The sequence below is a fragment of the Globicephala melas genome, chromosome 8 (assembly GCF_963455315.2).
Source record: "Globicephala melas chromosome 8, mGloMel1.2, whole genome shotgun sequence".
Lineage (NCBI taxonomy): Eukaryota > Metazoa > Chordata > Mammalia > Artiodactyla > Delphinidae > Globicephala > Globicephala melas.
The window spans coordinates 5,866,074-5,884,897 of NC_083321.1; the positions used below are offsets into that span (position 1 = coordinate 5,866,074).

Consider the following 18,824-nt stretch of genomic DNA (forward strand, 5'->3'; position numbering starts at 1 on the left):
TGTACAATTAAATTGGTTTTAGTATATTCAAAAAGTTGTGCAACCATCACCACTATCAGTTTTAGGACATTTTTATCACTCCCAGGTGAATCATTCCCCATCTATTTTCTGTCTCTATAAATTTGCCTATTCTGGATATAGAGTTCTTGACATCAACTTTAGCCATTCTCTGCCCCTAATCTCTCCCTAGCCAAACAACGAACTGGTTACCTCATCATGTTGATTCCTTCCAGTGATAAGTCTCTCCTTTCCATGCTCATCACACTTTTAATTCATGCACTTAATAGCTCTTGCCCAGCTCACTCACTTATTTAATTAGTGATTACTGACGTCTCTCTCCCACCCATCCTGTACAAGGCTGCTAGAGATTCCTAAACCATTTAATGGTTTCCCATTATATAGAGAATAAAGTTCACACTCCTTAGTGTGGCACTCAAGATCCACCATATTCAACCCCAAACTACTTTTCCAGCCTCATCTCTCCCTCTTGCACCATTCATTCCATGCTTCAGTCATACTGGATTATATGAAAACAGTGTGGCACTTGTCATATTTTATAGTTTAAAGTTTCTTGGAAAAATTCTCAAGCTTAGCTTTCATATTGGATTTTTGTTTTTATACAAATCGTACCAGCTTCTAGATACAGAGTTTATATGCTAGAGGCTTTTCTAGAATTGAAATATAAAAATCCATTTTCAAAGACAATGAATTTGAACATTTTGGTGGACTCTGTCATTAAAAGGATATGGAAGCTGAAGAAATCCTGTTCAGCTGGTTGGAAAAGACCTTTGGGCAAGGACAGAGAGCAGCAGCTGGAGTCAGTATCAGCTCCCCCAACAAGCCCATTTTAGCCACATCATCAGGGATGAAGAGCATTACTGGATGTCCTAGCACGGGATGGATTCTGCTGCAGAGTAATTCAGTTGTACCAAATTTTGGTGTACTGTCAAAAAACAGGTAAGACAAATTTAGCTTTTTTCCCTCTTAAGAAGTTATTTTAAAGGGAATTCAAAATTCTTTTTATAACCTCTAGCATATGCATAACCATATCAACCACCACATAAATTTTGTTGGTATAAGTAACTTGTGTCCCACTCAGTGAATCACAGGGAATGGAAAAAGTAGACAAATTGGCATTTCAGGAATTATAGCATGGCTCCTGCTTTTGCTGCCACTAATGGCAGTTTTATATTTTCAAAAGTATATTCCCTCCACTAAAATTACTCTATGGTTCTGAGCAGAAGTTTCCAAGATCATTCAAAGATCAGCATGGTGGGGGTGGGGGTCAGGGGTCACTGAATCACAAATGGCCTAAAACTGGCCTCATGATACTTAGGTTTCTGCTTTTACACATGCTACACCTTCCCCTGAAGAAGTCTGAGGTTACTATTTGGTAGGAGTAATGAGAAAAAATTGGGACATCTTTCTCTTCTAGAAAGAATCTAGTGAAATTTGGTATTTGCTTACTTTCCAACAGCTCTTTTCTAAACAGAAAAGAAATGTTAATGAACCTTTCCCCCTTTCTCTAAACTAATCAGGTCACCCAGGGAAATATGTCCACAAACATTGGCTTAGAGGAACTCTCTCAGTCAATCTATGATAGCAAGGCCGTCTGCCTGTAGGGATTGTATGATGCTAGAAGATTACTAAATAAAGATGTGGGGTGGGGGTTTTGTGTCCTGCAGATATTAAAGAATAAAACATAGTCTAATCTGAGAGGTAATTTTGGTCAAAAGTAAGAAAACAGACTGAAAAACCATAGACAGTCTCTTCAAGCCTTAAGATCCTATGACTACCAGTGTTGATCCAGGGCATATAAGTGGAGGCAGAAACTATTGAATAAAGAATAGATTTGCTGGACTTAAACATAAGTTAGGCATTTTCTTGCTATAATTCATGTTCACTTTGGGTTCTGTGGTAACTGGATAGTACAGGAAGGCAAAGCACAGGGTTCTACTCCATTTATTTTCCACCTCCTCCATGGATTTTTTTGCAGTCTGAAAAAGGTAGAGGTGGGAAGAAAGATGATTTCTAAACCTATGCAAAATGCTAATACACAAGCAATAATATACAAAGAATTCCTTTGCAGTCATAGTATCTCTCTAGCCAAGAGTTTAAGTAATCTCTAAAGTCATTCCTCTCTTCTCATGTCTAAATGGGATTGGAGTTAGCAGGGTTTGTTTTGTTTCATTTACAGAAGAAATTAAGGCATGGAGAGGAGAAGGAACATGCATGTCCTCAGGTCAATTAGAATATATTCAAGGAGCCAGGAATAATCATCGTTTTCAATACAGATAGCTTAAAATTTTTACTTTCAATTTTCTTACAGAGAATCTGACACTTGGCACTAAGAATTGACAGCTGAGACCATTTTCAATTTCTGCCCACATTCATACTCATAGTAAGAGAGTAAAACATGGAGAGGGACAACAGTGCTTTCCCCTTCACCTCACATAATGCTGATGGTTTACGACAAGCGCAATTCCATTTGACAGGTTCAAAGTAGGTTCATTCTCTGCCCTGCAAAGCAAAGAAAAGATAAGCCATATCTCAAAGATTCTAAAACCAATCTCTGCCTCTTACAAATTTTGGCCCATGAGTACCAACCCCAGAAATTACTGAAATTTAGTAACCAATTAACCAAGGGGAAAATGTCTATTTTTAAGTTTTCTCATTCTAGTGAAAGGGAAAGTCATGAAAGGTTTAATCTACTTACTCATTAAAAACTAATCTAGAGGGCTTCCCTGGTGGCACAGTGGTTGGGAGTCTTCCTGCCAATGCAGGGGACACGGGTTCAAGCCCTGGTCCAGGAAAATCCCACATGCCACGGAGCAACTAGGCCTGTGCGCCACAACTACTGAGCCTGAGCTCCAGAGCCCGCGAGCCACAACTACTGAGCTCGTGTGCCACAACTACTGAAGCCCAGGCGCCTAGAGCCCGTGCTCCTCAACTAGAGAAGCCACCGCAATGAGAAGCCTGCACACCGCCATGAAGAGTAGCCCCCACTCGCCACAGCTAGAGAAAGCCTGCGCGCAGCAACAAAGACCCAACACAGCCAAAAGTAATATAAATAAATTTATTAAAAAAAGAACTAATCTACAATAAGAAAATGTGGGGGGCGGGGTCTCAGAAAATTAGTTTCAAAGTGACTTCGAGTCAAGAAATCAAACTGTGAACCCACTGGAAATAATAGGACAATAATGACTGAGAAAAATTGTAGAGCCACTGCATAAACTTAAGCCATGGATTAAGGACTTACCCAAAGATCTCCATGGAGAGGATTCCATTCACCTTTACACTAAAATTAAATCTAATCTGCAAAATAAATGGGGTGTGATATTTAACATGAACCAGAATAGGGATTAAAATTTTCCATACTCAATTCCTAAAGGAGAAGATATTCTTTGTATCACTTTTTTTTTTCCATTGCACTTTCCCTAAACATACTTAACACTTGTCTGTGTTCAAATTCTGCATCTTAAATACATTGAGTTCTACATTACAATTCCAAGTAGTCACAAATTATGAGGAAATACTACCCTTTTGTCCTCTGCTGTTCTCCTAATGTATCTCTTCTCCCCGTCTTAAATGAATTATCAATTTTTCTCTCTATTGTTTCCATTGTTTTCATATATGGAATATTCCATGCTTTTTTCTTTGTTTTTTCTTCCCCTATCCCCATCTCTTATGTCCTCCTTCCAATTTACTTCACTGTTCTAATTATTTTATACCTTCAACCTCTATTTTTTTTCTATATAATATAATGGGTAACAAGGAACTCTAGAGCCAGACTGCCTCATTTCAAATCCTGGTCCTGCAAGTGATTTAACCTCTGTACCATATTTCCTTGGCTATAAAATGGGAATGATGATAAAACCTACTTCACAAGGGGTGTTGGCAGGGTTGAATGAGTGAGTACGTGGAGAGCACTTGGAAGAATGACTGGCAAACAATTAAGTACTGAATCCTGCTTAAGACAGAAAAAGTAGGAAACATGCCAGAAAAAAAGGGGAAGTTATATAGCATACTTGTGTGCAACTTTATGAACATATCAAACTACAGGTAATAATAAAAATTTTAGCTTTCCAGAGTTCAAAGTATTTTACCAAAATTTCCTTAGTTGCTCTTATAGTCACTTTAGAAAAAAAGGAGATAATCAGCAAAGTTTATCATCCAGGTTTAAAAGAAAAATGAAGCGCAGAAGAGGGAAACGAGGTATCCAAAGTGATACAATAAAACAGTAAGGCAGTGAAAATAAGAACCCAAAAGAAAGTTCTCTCTATATCCAAGGGCTCTCAACTATGTCACATGACCAACATCAAGCCTGCCTTAGGGATACAGGAACCAAATCAATTCAATATTAAAACTTTTAATCACTGTAATTAAAAGAAAGAGGACCAATCAGATCCTTCCATGCCCTACAGAGTAGAAGTCTTTTAAAAACATATGACTTAAACAAGAGAATCGTTATTGTGCAAAAGAACAGCTTACCTTGGGGAGCACAGTGATGACTTTGCGTAAAAAATTCTTTATAACCAGGCTATCTGTCATCAAAGTTCTGGGCTTTTCATGAACCTGTAACAACATAACAAAAACATCCACTGCACATACACAAACCCAAGAGCACAAGTGAATTAAATTATGGTATTTCTTCTTATAAAAGTAACTACACCTCAGAAAGCTTTTCAGACATCCAAGGGGAAACATCTTTGGGTCTGAAAACTGAACACCAAAGGTAATCTAATAGCCATCACTTCTTGGGCTAAGGTACCTAATTTCATGGAACTTCAGGAGACATGAACAAATACCAGAGTAAAACCCACAATCTCAAAACCACCTTTTGGAACAAATTTAAAAGTAATTTACATTGGAGCTGAGAAGAGTAACTCTATCTTTACTATTCTAATGTGGGTCAATCTGTATTAAGAATCTGAGTGGAGTCAAAGGAGCAGGCACTAAAAAGAACCTATTTTTAAACCTTAATCCATTCATCCAAACATTTGTATTTAAGGAAAAGCTGCAAAGCAGAAAGCTCAGAAGTCAGAAGACCTGTGTTCTAATACTGGCTCTATAAAAATTACTGCAGTAATCATGAAAAAAAAATCACTTAACTTCTCTGGACCTTATTTCCTCATCTGCAAAACAGGCATAAAACTTAGCCTTTCAACCTCACAAAACTGTTTTAAAGACCAAAGAATAATCTGAAAATATATGTTAGACATGGTAACAATAATAGATACCACTTGATGAATGCCTACTATGTGGCAAGCAATGTGCAGGTGCTATATCTACAACAATCCTCAAGTCAGGTATTACAATCCCCTCTTTATAGATTAAAAAAAATGAGGCTCAGAATTCCCTTGAGGTCCAGGGGTTAGGACTCCGAGGTTTCACTGCCAAGGGCGCATGTTCAATCCCTGGCCGGGGAAATAAGATCCCTTCAGGCCCTGCAAGCCCTGCAGTGCGGCAAAAAAAAAAAACAACCAAAAAATGAGGTTCAGAGAAGTTATGCAACTTGCCTAAGATATTCAGTAATAGAGCCAGAATTTGACCCTAAGTTTATCTAACAACAATTGTCCATGCTTTTTCCAATATACCCTGATACCTCCATACAAATATAATAAGATTTATCACTTAATGAGGGCTTTCTCTATTCCAGGAATGGTACTAAATATTTTACTTATATTACCTCATTTACCCCTCACAGAAACCATATTAGGTACATATAACCTACATTTTATGGATAAAAAAAAATGAATTTCAAAGAGGTTAAACAACTTTGCCAAGGTGTGCCTGATCTGGCTCCAAAGCTTTAGTATTAACCACTTTCCTATACTATATTTAATATAGTGTCCCTAAAACCGAAGTTAAAATGCGTCTCCGAAAAAATGGAGAAGTCAATGAAGAAGAAATAGAGTCAGAAATCAGTAAATTCTTTTCTTTTTTTTTTTATTTTTATTTTTTTTATTATTATTTTATTTATTGGTACGCGGGCCTCTCACTGTTGTGGCCTCTCCCGTTGTGGAGCACAGGCTCCGGACGCGCAGGCTCAGCGGCCATGGCTCACGGGCCCAGCTGCTCCGCGGCATGTGGGATCTTCCCGGACCGGGGCACGAACCCGTGTCCCCTGCATCGGCAGGTGGACTCTCAACCACTGCGCCACCAGGGAAGCCCCTCTTTTCTTTTTCTAATAAATTTATTTATTTATATATTTTTTTATTTTTGGCTGCGTTGGGTCTTCACTGCTGCGCGCGGGCTTTCTCTAGTTGCAGCGAGCGGGGTCTCCTCTTCATTGCGGTGCGCAGGCTTCTTATTGCGGTGGCTTCTCTTGTTGAGGAGCACGGGCTCTAGGAGTGCAGGCTCAGTAGTTGTGCCGCACGGGCTTAGTTGCTCTGCAGCATGTGGGATCTTCCCAGATGAGGGCTCAAACCTGTTTCCCCTGCACTGGCAGGCGGATTCTTAACCACTGCACCAGCAGGGAAGTCCAACCAGTAAGTTCTTATTAGTGGCTCAGAAAATACAGAGCCATGTACTAGGTGTATATTAAAAGAGAAAAAAGGTCCCAGACCCCAAAAATCTCATAACACAATAAAGAAGAAACATGTAAATATCTAATGAAGAATAAACTATTATAATACTCTTTATGGGCTTCCCTGGTGGCGCAGTGGTTGAGAGCCCGCCTGCCGATGCAGGGGACACGGGTTCGTGCCCCGGTCTGGGAGGATTCCACATGCCGCGGACCAGCTGGGCCCGTGAGCCATGGCCGCTGAGCCTGCGCGTCCGGAGCCTGTGCTCCGCAACGGGAGAGGTCACAACAGTGAGAGGCCCACGTACCGCAATATAAATAAATAAAAATTTAAAAAATAAAAAGAAATATAATACTCTTTATAAGTACACTGAAAAAGAGATCAAGAACTGTGCAATGGCAGCCCCAGCTGACATCTGCCTGCAACTTTATGGGAGACCCTGAACCAAAATTTAGCACCCCAATTCCTGACCCACAGAAATTGTGAGACATAATAAATGATTATTGTCGTTTAAAAAAAAAAAAAAAAGAACTGTGCAATGGGTGGGGATAATTAGAAAAACTATTATAAAAATATTTGAAAGTATTAGAAAAATGGATGGGGATTATTAAAAAATTCTGGAAACAAATCTAGGATTATTCACACATGTAAACAGCAGTAATTAAACAGTAATTGCAGCATACATACCATAGTCACAACCTTCTTTTAAAATTTTTTATTATAAAGTGTTCAAATAGTAGAAAAGCAATGGTCTCTTAAAAGCATTTCCTATACTTAACACTTCCAAAACAACTTCTTGGAACAGTTTCAAACTTTTGTAACTTAGTGATTATAGGGTATATCACAGAAAGGGCTTAATTATATCTAGCAGTAAGGCAACCAAGTAAGTGAAAGTTCCTTGAGCAGCTACCAGAGAGGGTCTACAATTAGTAAGGATGGGAACTACCATTTACTGAACACCTGCTACATGCCAAGCAGTTTATATACAAGTAGGAAATACCCCCACTTTATGGATGAGGATAATGACTAAATAAGCGAATTAATTTGTCCAAGGTCACACATAGCTAATTAAGTGGCAGAACTGGGATTCAAACCTAGATCTGACTCCAGAGCCCACATTTCACTATGAAACGCTGCCTCTCCAAGAACGTTCATTTTCTGTACACATAGCTATCTGAATCAGATACTACGTAATCTATCATTATTTTTTATGGAGCCTGATGGGCAATGCTTAAACATGACTACTGAACATGTATGTGTATTTATTCACTGATAAAACACTTAATGTAGCTTATCATGTACTTAGGCTTACAGAGATAAATAAAACAATCTCTGAATTTGAAGAATTTACACTTAAGTAGAAGAGAAAGACAAAATAAATAATTTGTATGACAATGTGAAGAAGCTTTATGATTTAAATATATAAGAGACGCTAAAGAAATACACAAGAACAATTGGCACCTAATCCAGACTGAGAAGATAAAGTGACATAACGTCAGGTCAGTGGAGGATACTTAACACAAAGCAAATAGCTCCTTTTAAGATCTACTCATAAATTATTGAGAGAGAGAGAGAGAGAGAGAGAGAGAGAAAGAAAGGAAGAAAAAGAAAGAAAGAAAGAAAGCGACACTACACAGTCTTTTACAGCCTTTTACAGTTGGGTGTTAGAAACCCAGTACTCCAGGCCTGACATACCTTCAGAAGCAGTGAATTTACTTACATGTTGTTAGGAAAAAACATATGCTGCCAGCCCTGGGCAGCGGAAACTACTATTGAAGCACATGTTTCAGCCTTTAAATACAAGTCTAATCATATGATACAATATGGGAGCTGTTTTATATTTTCAAACATGAACTTATGTGGTTATGGGTTCTATATGACTTTCTAAAAGAAAGTCAGTGTCTCTGTCTCTCTCTCTCTTTGCTTAAATAGGTAAGTAGATAGATGATAGATAATGGAGAAATAGAGAAATACAAAGATAGATAGGTTTGTATGTATATATGTATATCTCTACCCATTTTATCATTTTGTATCATGGCAAAAATAAATACAAAAATGGATAAATTCATCAAGAAGATCTTGCAAAATCAAACTGTTTTTGGAAAGACATGTTATCTAGCCTAATGGACTCCAAGATGCAGGACTGACTGAGCATAAACACAAAACCAGCATCTCTCTTAAATGAAGTTTTCCTCAGTCTTCCCTGGAATGAGCTCTCCTCACATGCCCAAAGCAGTGGATCATTTATTACCGCTTTTTCATGGAGGTCTCCATTCACTAGCCTTTGCTATAAACCTTGCCACTTGACCCTTCTTCCCAGTTGAGATATACGTGTATGATGAAATCTTTCACAACCTCCCCTTTTTCTCTTCTCATTCTCTTCATTCAAAAATCTTTTAAATAGGGACTTCCCTGGTGGCACAGTGGTTAAGAATCCGCCTGCCAATGCAGGGGACACGGGTTGAGCCCTGGTCCGGGAAGATTCCACATGCCGCAGAGAAACTAAGCCCGTGCGCCACAACTACTGAGCCTGCGCTCTAGAGCCTGTGAGCCACAACTACTGAGCCCGAAAGCCACAACCACTTAAGCCCATGCGCCTAGAGCCCATGCTCTGCAACAAGAGAAGCCAATGCAATGAGAAGCCTGTGCACCGCAACAAAGAGTAGCCCCCGCTCCGGCAACTAGAGAAAGCCCACACGCAGTAACAAAGACCCAACGCAGCCAAAAATAAAGAATAAATAAATAAATAAATTTATTTAAAAAATATTTTAAATAGCTGCACAGTATCAGAGACAATGAGATGTAATAGAGCAAATACTTTCAGGAAATCCTTGTTCCTCTTAGGTTATACTGCTCTTACCTCGCCCCACCTATCACCAACTGATTACTGGGCACTAAGCTCACAGTTCTCCTCTGTACTGCCATCATCCTCTGCCATCATCCTCTGTCCTGCCATCATCTTGGCTGACTTCCACATACAAACAGATGACCAGTCTAAGCAACAATTTGGTCTCATAATTCTCTGACCTCCTCAACTCCAACGACCTTGACCTCCACTCATTTCCAGCCACCTACTTCCACGGCCATAGATTGGAACTGTATTGTTCTGGAAGGCTTAAACTAAAATGTCCCACTCTTACATGAAAAAATATGCGCCAAGATGTTAATAGTGGCTACCTTGATTAAGTCAATTATCTGTACTCTAAATGCACACTTTGATTTTCCTGAGGGAAACACTGCTCTTGCAATAAGGAAAAACAAAACAAAAAAAGAAAGAAACTTTATCACTCTGATGATAAATTTTTGTTCTTTCAAGTCTCTGAACTTCTTATACCCAGAAAATCTGTTTTTCAGTCTCATCAAAGACCTCTAGACCTTGACAACTTCCCATTGGGTTAGGTACCCTTCCTCTAAGCTACCTCAGCATCAGTGCATACCTGTATCATGATATATATTACACTGCATTGTAATTATTTGTTTACTTATCTATCTTTTCCTTTAGATTCCAAGTTCCTTGGGATCAAGTAACATGTCTTGGGACTCTGTCTAGCACAGTGAAGCTGTCGTGAACAAACACAGGTTTCTGAGTAAAGAAATGAATATTGAAACAGCACTGATCAATGTGAGTAAGACTTTGATTCAGATTCTATTTCTGTCCTTAACTTTGGTATGACCTTGGGAAAGTCAGTCAAATTCTCTGAATTTCAGTTTTCTTGTATCTGTAAAATGGGGTGATGATAATCCTTGTCCTATCCATTTCATAGAGTTGTCAGGAGGCTTAAATAATATATATGTTAGGTATAAGAATTACCATTGTTTGTTCAGACTGGCTAAAACACATGATTTCCTTTTCTAGAACTGCTTTCCTTGGCTCAGTGAAATCAGCTTTTTTATTGCTACTTGACATTAATAGTTTTAGAGCTGACTAACCATTAATTGCTCCAGACTGTTTACCCTTCGTTCCCCTAAACAAGATAAGGCACAGCCACGGATATCTTTTGTCCCGATACCATAGTCATTTCCTTTTAGAAGAAGGATATAATTGTTCCAACATGGAGAAAGGCCTCCCAAGTGCTTTTTGGGAGAACATTTAAAGTACTCTAATTCTTTGTCTCTTACCAGTTCAAAGGAAGCAAGATAGGGGATCCGAGAATTGTTAAAGGGAATGGAGAACTCAATTGTCACTCTCATAAATCTGGGCTACAAAAAAATCAATAAAGATCTTTAAACCAACCTAATAAAAATGTATGTAAATAGGATCTGCACTGGGAATCCATTTTTATTTTCTTTTTCAGGAGATCCAAATTCAAATAATGATTTACTTCAGTGGTTCTCAAATTTACCTGCACATTAGGAATCATCTGGGATTTTAAAAATATTCCAAAGCCCAGGCCACACATCTTACGGACTGGATTGTGTCCCCCAAAATTCATCTGTTGCAGCCCTAGCCTCCATGTGACTGTATTTGGAGACAGGGCCTTAAGAATGTCATTGAGGTTAAATGAGGTCATAACGGGACGCCCTAATCTGATAGGACTAGTGTCCTTGTAAGAAGAGGAAAAGACACCAGAAGGCTCTCTCTCCACATACATACAGAGGAAAGGTCATGTGAACAGTGACAAGATATCTTGATCTTGGACTTCTAGCTTCCAGAAGTATGAGAAAATAAGTTTCTGTTGTTTACGCCACCCAACCTGTGGTATTTTTTTTTAATGGCAGCCTAAGCAGGCTAATCCAGCACCCTAGACCAATTAAATCACAACCTCTTGAAGTGGGACACAAACATCACTATTTTGAAAGCTCCCAGGTGATTTAAAATCGGCACACGGAAGTTTGGGGACCAATGCCTTATTTCATTTCAACTTTGAACTGTAACGGACCTAGGTTTTTCTTTCCTGTTATTACATTTGTAGAAAAATAAGAATCAAAACATCATTAACTTATAGAACCACAGCAAAACTTGCCTCAAAAATCATCTGGAAGGGTGTTACCCCTGACACGTCCTGAGAATAGCTGGTTTCCTCTGAAGTCCAGCTCAGCTCTGCAGAGAGTCCAGGCAGTATAGACTGTATTTCTGTGTGAGAAGAGATGGTGGCAGAATAGAACAAGCAGTTTGCATAAGCACCAGAGTTTCTGGAGTTATTAAACTGATAAGCCAAGAAGTCTCTTCCCTGATGAAAAGATTATCTGCAAAATTTTAAATATGACCGGAGATGGCTATGCATCAGCAAATTGCTTAAACATTTAGAATTACTTTATGGGGATAAGACATTTAATCACATGTTTTCAATTTTACACAAATTGAAAATTTGCTAAATCAATTTGTATTTTCACTTAATTTCCACAAGGACATATCCAATGCCACAAATCTTCAGAGTTGATAGCTCTAACTGATATTCTTATATTTTTAAATAAATCAATTCATTATTTAATAACACAAATCCAGTAAGTGAGCTAATTTAGAACTTAAAACAGAAAAATTCAAGAATGACCCTCTCAGGCATTTACCTAATGCCTAATGCCTTTTTTTACCCAAGAGAAGCAAACTCTTGCTAATTTAATTGTCAATTAACCACTTCGTATATTTACATATGTTGATTCAGAACTCTTTACACAAAGCATCAGTGAGTCCTGGATCATCACCAACAAATAGAACCTCAAAGTATGCACCATCCTTCTTTCTTTCTGTACCCTGGCACTAATATTATAAAGGGAAAAAAACCCAAATCTCCCATTTCATAAAATGCCATCCCTTATTTCCCCTCTATAGTAGTATTAGAATGGAGAACTAAATATGAATAAAAATATATATCTCAGTCTCTGAACGTTCTACCTTATAAATGAGGTTGACAATGTTGATATTATAAAAGAATTCAACTTAAAAATTTTAATAACAATAACATATATCCTAAAATAATAGCACAACTTTCTTCTAAAACATTCATACCATATATCTAATAAGCTTTAACTATCTCAAAGAAGATCAAGTTCTAGCTATCAATCTTAATGGGTAATATTTTTCTTGCCATTAGTTTGTTTTTCAAATATAATTCAGTAACAAAGCTTGAGATAATATGGCAGCAAGGTTATGCTACACTGAAGTTTAATGAAGTTGGCACTAAACCAGGATGACTTACATCAATCTTCAGATTTACCACTGACTGACTTTCTGACCTAGGGTGACCCCCTTTTTTCTGTGATTCAATTACCTTTCTGTGAAATAAGAAAAAATTGTTCCTCAATCCTATAAAGTGGTAATACAGTGAAAAATAGGGAAAACATGTAGATACATGAGAAAAAGGTTTGTCAATAACTTGGAATTCTCTAGAAATCTTAATAATGATTTTTTTAAATGAGTAGTTATTTGGGGGAAATTAATTTCAATTAACTCACTCCATACACCAAAAAAAAAAAAAAAAAAAAATCCAGATGGATTGACTAGAGTTAAATGTGAAAAGGTAAAACAGTAGAACTAAATAAAAAGCCTTCTGTTTCAAGATAAGTCAAGCATATGTTGAAATTTTATCTTCCCATTCAAACACATAAAATGATAAAACAAGTATTTTTAAATTTTAATAAAACATAGTCATAGGGACTTCCCTGGTGGTCCAGTGGTTAAGACTCCACGTTTCCAATGGAGGAGGTACGGGTTTGATCCCTGGTCGGGGAACTAGTATCCCACATACCGCATGACACAGCCAAATAAATAAAAATTAAAACAAAACAAAATATAGTTATAGTGAGAAAAAAAGAAAAGAGAAATCTTTATAGACCAGAAATAGAGAGGTATTCTTCCCTAATCTTCGAAAGGAAAAAGAGAGAGAGAATCCACAATGGTAAGTAAGGACCAAAGATGCCCCATGTTTGAGGCATGGAATGGAAAAAAAAAATGGAGCTAATATTGCAACACCAACAGGTTTAAGAGCAAGAGCCACAGAGGCCACACATAGGAGGTATAAGCAAGGGACCAAAACATGAACAAAAGCCAAAGGGATGCCACCTGCCTACCTGAGGGTTGGTTAAAAGCCAAGTGATGCTAGTAGCAGCATCAGTGATGCAGGCTGAGGGCCTTAGAGCCATGTAATATAAGTACGGATGAGACTCAGAACTATATATTCTATTAAGATACAAGAGCCTTTTATCTTTCCACTCAAGCAAAGTTTAATCCAAGATACGTGCCCTGCAGATTAGGGCTCAGCAACCCAGAGAACCTCCTACTGGAAGGCTGTCAATGCAGGATGTGTTCAGGACAAAAGGGTCATGGACAATTAGCTCTTAACTAAAAATTACCAACCAGTGAAGACCAATACCATGAAAAATAGGACACATATCAACCAACAAAATGTATACCTGAGGAAAGAAATAGAGTTAATAAAACAATCTGAAAAGAACTTTAAAAATAAGTGCTCTGTATTTTATACCCTCAAATATAAAAAGAAGCCATGAAACAAGAATACACTGCCATCAATTAAACAGAAAGTAACAGCCAAAAACCCTATTAGAAATCTTAGAAATTGAAGATACAGTGTTTGAAATGAAAACCCTATGGATGGTAGATTAGACACTGTAAAAGAGCATATTTAAAAGAAAAAGTAGTACTTGAATGTCCATAGAAGCATGATTCATAGTAGGAAAAAGTGGAAACAACCCAAATGTCCAACAAATGATGAACAGATTAACAAAATATGGAATATTATTCAGCCAGAGAAAGAAATTCAGTACTGTTACATGCTACATACTAACATAAATGAATCTTGGAAACATTATGCTTAGTGAAAGAAGTCAGACACAAAAGGCCACATAGTGTATTATTTTGTTTATATGAAATGTCTAGAACAGGCAAATCCATAAAGACAGAAAGTAGATTAGTGTTTGCCAAAGGACAGGGGGTGGGGTAAGGGGAGTGACTGCTAATGGGTACAGGGTTTCTTTTGCGGGTGAAAATGTAATGTTATAAATAGTGATGACAGTTGTACAACTTTGTGAATATACTTAAAACCACTGAATTATATGCTTTAAAATGGTATATTTTATGACATGTGAATTATATATCAATTAAAAGAAGGAAAAGATAAAAGACATTAAGAACAGATTTCTAAAAGGCAAAAACACTAAAAAAAAATTTTAAAAATTCAGAATAAAGAATGACTGAGCCACACAGCTAAACACATCACAATGAAACCCAGAATAACAAGGATAAAGAGAAAACCCTAAAAGCTACAAAAGAGAATCAAATTAGCCAAAAGAAACATGAGTTAGACTTCTCATCAACAATGCTAGATGCCAGAGGATAATTGAGTACTATCTTCAAAGATCTGAAGAAAATTCACTTTGACTCTGGACTTTTAAGAGAAACAAACTACCATTAAAGAATGAGAAACTTAATATGTTTATATTCCTTAAGCCCTTGCTGAAAGAACTACTAAATAAACCAGCATGATCTTTGAAAATGAGTTTACATTTGCACCTTTTTGCTGAGATGGGGTGGAGATAAGGGGGAAAGAATGATATAATATCAATATCAAACTACTTATTGACATAGCTCTTCAACTCTTAAAGAAAAAGTAGATAGAAAAATTTCAGTCTTGTGGCAATGTGAACATACATCAAAACCATATATTGGGACTTCTCCTTTCTGCAGTGATGAAATAACTGGTACCAAATAAGCCCTCCCACCAAAAACTACTATAAAACTGGATAAAATATACTAGGCAATTGTTTTCAGGCATTGAGCAATAAATAGCACAAGCTGTGATCCTTGAGAGAAGGGAAACGCATGACATGACCCCTATGATTGCCCTGGATGTCTGCCTGGGGAAATTTTCCTGCCCATGGAGGACAGAGCTGGAGCCCAAGCAGAGTACAGTGGTTCCATTAAGCTGAGGAGACAGCAAATAGAGCTCAGGGTTGTGAAAGTACCTGGAATCTACAAGGCAGGGCACTGGAGAGGAGGGAACTGTGCAGAAGTGGGTACCAAAAGTCTGTATGGAAGCTCCCCATGAGCCTTTGGCCAAGGGCTGGGCTATGCATACAGCGGTGAGACTATATAAGATTTCCCAGAGAGCAGTTGCAATGGAGTTGAAAATGGAACAAGAAATTAGTGGTGAAGCAATGGTGGGAAATGTTGGCCTTCAGGCCCAGCCAGAATGGAGAGAACTTGATAAAACTGATGGTGTCCAGCTGAGATGGCAAAAAGGTAATATTTTAGTAGTAAAAACCACATTCAAGAAGAAGGTCTGATCCACCCTAAAAAGCCTAAAACCAAGTCTCAACAAGATTCACAGAGAAGATACAGTTGGAGGTTATGTGATATCAAGTTAGAGGGGTTTGAAAATGACTCGGCTTCCTATAGATCTACCCTTTAAAATGTACTTTAAAAGCCTACACAAGGTTAGGGTGATTAGCTTGCTAGAACTGTCTGCTAGAACAAAAATCAACACTCTTCAGAGGTAGAACAGAATATAGATCACATTATCCAGTAGAAAATAAATATTTAATAGACATGCAAAGAAAAAGGAAAATATAACTCATACAAAAAAGCAGTCAATAAAAACCAAGCCTGTTACAGATGTTACAGATGTCAAAATATTAACTGCAGAGGAATCTGGGTGGACAGTATATAAGAAATCTGTGTACTGTTTTTACAACTCTTCTATAAATCAAAAATTATTTTCAAATTAAAAATGTAAATACTCTGCAAAAGGATGAAACTAGACCACTATCCTACACCATACACAAAAATTAACTCAAAATAGATTAAAAACTTGACTATAAGACCTGAAACCATAAAACTCCTAGAAGAAAACATAAGTGGTAACCTCCTTGACATGGGGTTTGGCGATGATATTTTTAACTTGACACTGAAAGCAAAGGCAACAAAAGTAAAAATAAATAAGTGGAACCTACATCAAACTAAAAAGCTTCTTCACAGCAAATGAAACCATCAACAAAATGAAAAGGAAGAAAAAATCTGCAAATCATATATCTGGTAAGGAGCTAATAACCAAAAAATATAAAGAAATCATACAACTCAATAGCAAACAAACAACCCAATTAAAAAATAGGCAGAGGATCTGAATAGGCATTTTCCATAAAAAGGCATACAGATGATGGACAGGTACGTGAAAAAATGCTCAACATCACTAATCATCAGGGAGATGCAAATCAAAACCACAATGAGATACCACCTCACACCTGTTAAAATGGTCATTAAAAACTAAGAAGCAACAAACACTCCTCGTACTCAGAATGCGTTCTCTAAATACCAGGGCTCACTAAAAAGGAGAAATGGCTGATTCTGGGCCTAAAGTAGAACTGTACAAGATGAGATGGGTATCTTGTTGGGCCAGAAAGCAAGGAAGTTATCAAAGGCCAATGAGATTATGTCAAAGGATTTAGTTATAAAATAAATAAGTCACGGGAGTATAATGTACAGCACGGCAACTACCTTTTTTGTATCACATATTTGAAAGTTGCTAAAAGAGTAGATCTCAAGAGTTCTCAACAAGAAAAATAATTGTAAGTATATATGATGACAGATGTTAACTAGACTAATTGTGGTGATCATTTTGCAATATACACAAATATTGAATCATTATGTTGTATACCTGAAACTAATATAATGTTACATGTCAATTATACCTCAACTTTAAAAACTTTCAGACTTAACCTATGTAGAATCTGCATTTATGAAGATTGCCAATTATCAAGTATGCTAAGGGGGGATTCTTTGTAACAAGTCTGATCATAAGTAGTTTAATCTATTTCCAATGATATACATAAGCTAAAAGAAGAAAAAAATTTTATATTGGTTCAAGATGGTGGAGTAGAAGGACATGCGCTCACTCCCTCTTGCGAGAGCACAGGAATCACAACTAACTGCTGAACAATCATCGACAGGAAGACACTGAAACTCAACAAAAAAGATACCCACATCCAAAGACAAAGGAGAAGCTGCAATGAGACAGTAGGAGGGGCACAATCACAATACAATCAAATCCCGTAACTGCTGGGTGGATGACTCACAAACTGGAGTGAAGGTTCTGAGCCCATGTCAGGCTTCCCAACCTGGGGGTCCAGCAACGGGAGGAGGAATTCCTAGAGAATCAGACTTTGAAGGCTAGTGGGATTTGATTACAGGACTTCAACAGGACTGGGGGAAACAGAGACTTCACTCTTGGAGGGCACACACAAAGTAGTGTGCACATCAGGACCCAGGGGAAGGAGCAGTGACCCCATAGGAGACTGAACCAGACCTACCTGCTGGTGTTGGAGGATCTCCTGCAGAGGCAGGGGGTGGCTGTGGCTCACTGTGAGGACAAGCACACTGGAAGCAGTTCTGGGAAGTACTCCTTGGTGTGAGCCCTCCCAGAGTCTGCCATTAGCCCCAACAAAGAGCCCGGGTAGGCTCCAGTGTTGGGTCACCTCAGGTCAAACAACCAACAGGGAGGGAACCCAGCCCCACCCATCAGCAGACAAGCGGATTAACGTTTTACTGAGCTCTGCCCACCAGAGCAACACCCAGCTCTATCCACCACCAGTCCCTCCCATCAGGAAACTTGCACAAGCCTCTTAGATAGCTTCATCCACCAGAGGGCAGACAGCAGAAGCAAGAAAAACTACAATCCTGAAGCCTGTGGAACAAAAACCACATTCACAGAAAGATAGACAAGATGAAAAGGCAGAGGGCTATGTACCAGATGAAGGAACAAGATAAAACCCCAGAAAAACAACTAAATGAAGTGGAGATAGGAAACCTTCCAGAAAAAGAATTCAGAATAATAATAGTGAGGATGATCCAGAACCTTGGAAAAAGAATGGAGGCAAACATCAAGAAGATGCAATAAATGTTTAACAAAGACCTAGAAGAATTAAGGAACAAACACCTAGAAGAATTAAAGAACAAACAGAGATGAACAATACAATAACTGTAATGAAAAATACACTAGAAGGAATCAATAGCAGAATAACTGAGGCAGAAGAACAGATAAGTGACCTGGAAGACAGAATGGTGGAATTCACTGCTGTGGAACAGAGTAAAGAAAAAAGAATGAAAAGAGATGAAGACAGCCTAAGAGACCTCTGGGACAACATTAAATGCAAAAACATTCACATTATAGGGGTCCCAGAAGGAGAAGAGAGAAAGAACCCGAGAAAATATTTGAAGACATTATAATCGAAAACTTCCCTAACATGGGAAAGGAAATAGCCACCCAAGTCCAGGAAGCACAGAGGGTCCCAGGCAGGATAAACCTAAGGAGAAACACACTGAGACACATAGTAATCAAACTGACAAAA

General features: G+C 38.0%; 1 protein-coding gene across 1 annotated transcript in view; it reads right to left on the bottom strand.

Moving 5' to 3' along the window:
• The window catches only part of TOP6BL (TOP6B like initiator of meiotic double strand breaks), an 88,619-nt gene that overhangs the window by 38,086 nt on the left and 31,709 nt on the right, over positions 1 to 18,824 (bottom strand). Inside the window, exons 4-8 of the mRNA XM_070046086.1 lie at positions 11,492 to 11,601; positions 4,492 to 4,575; positions 3,260 to 3,315; positions 2,449 to 2,520; positions 748 to 943 (exon numbers count right to left, since the gene is read on the bottom strand). Of these exons, the coding sequence (XP_069902187.1) occupies positions 748 to 943; positions 2,449 to 2,520; positions 3,260 to 3,315; positions 4,492 to 4,575; positions 11,492 to 11,601 (518 nt within the window). The remainder of the gene's footprint in view (positions 1 to 747; positions 944 to 2,448; positions 2,521 to 3,259; positions 3,316 to 4,491; positions 4,576 to 11,491; positions 11,602 to 18,824) is intronic.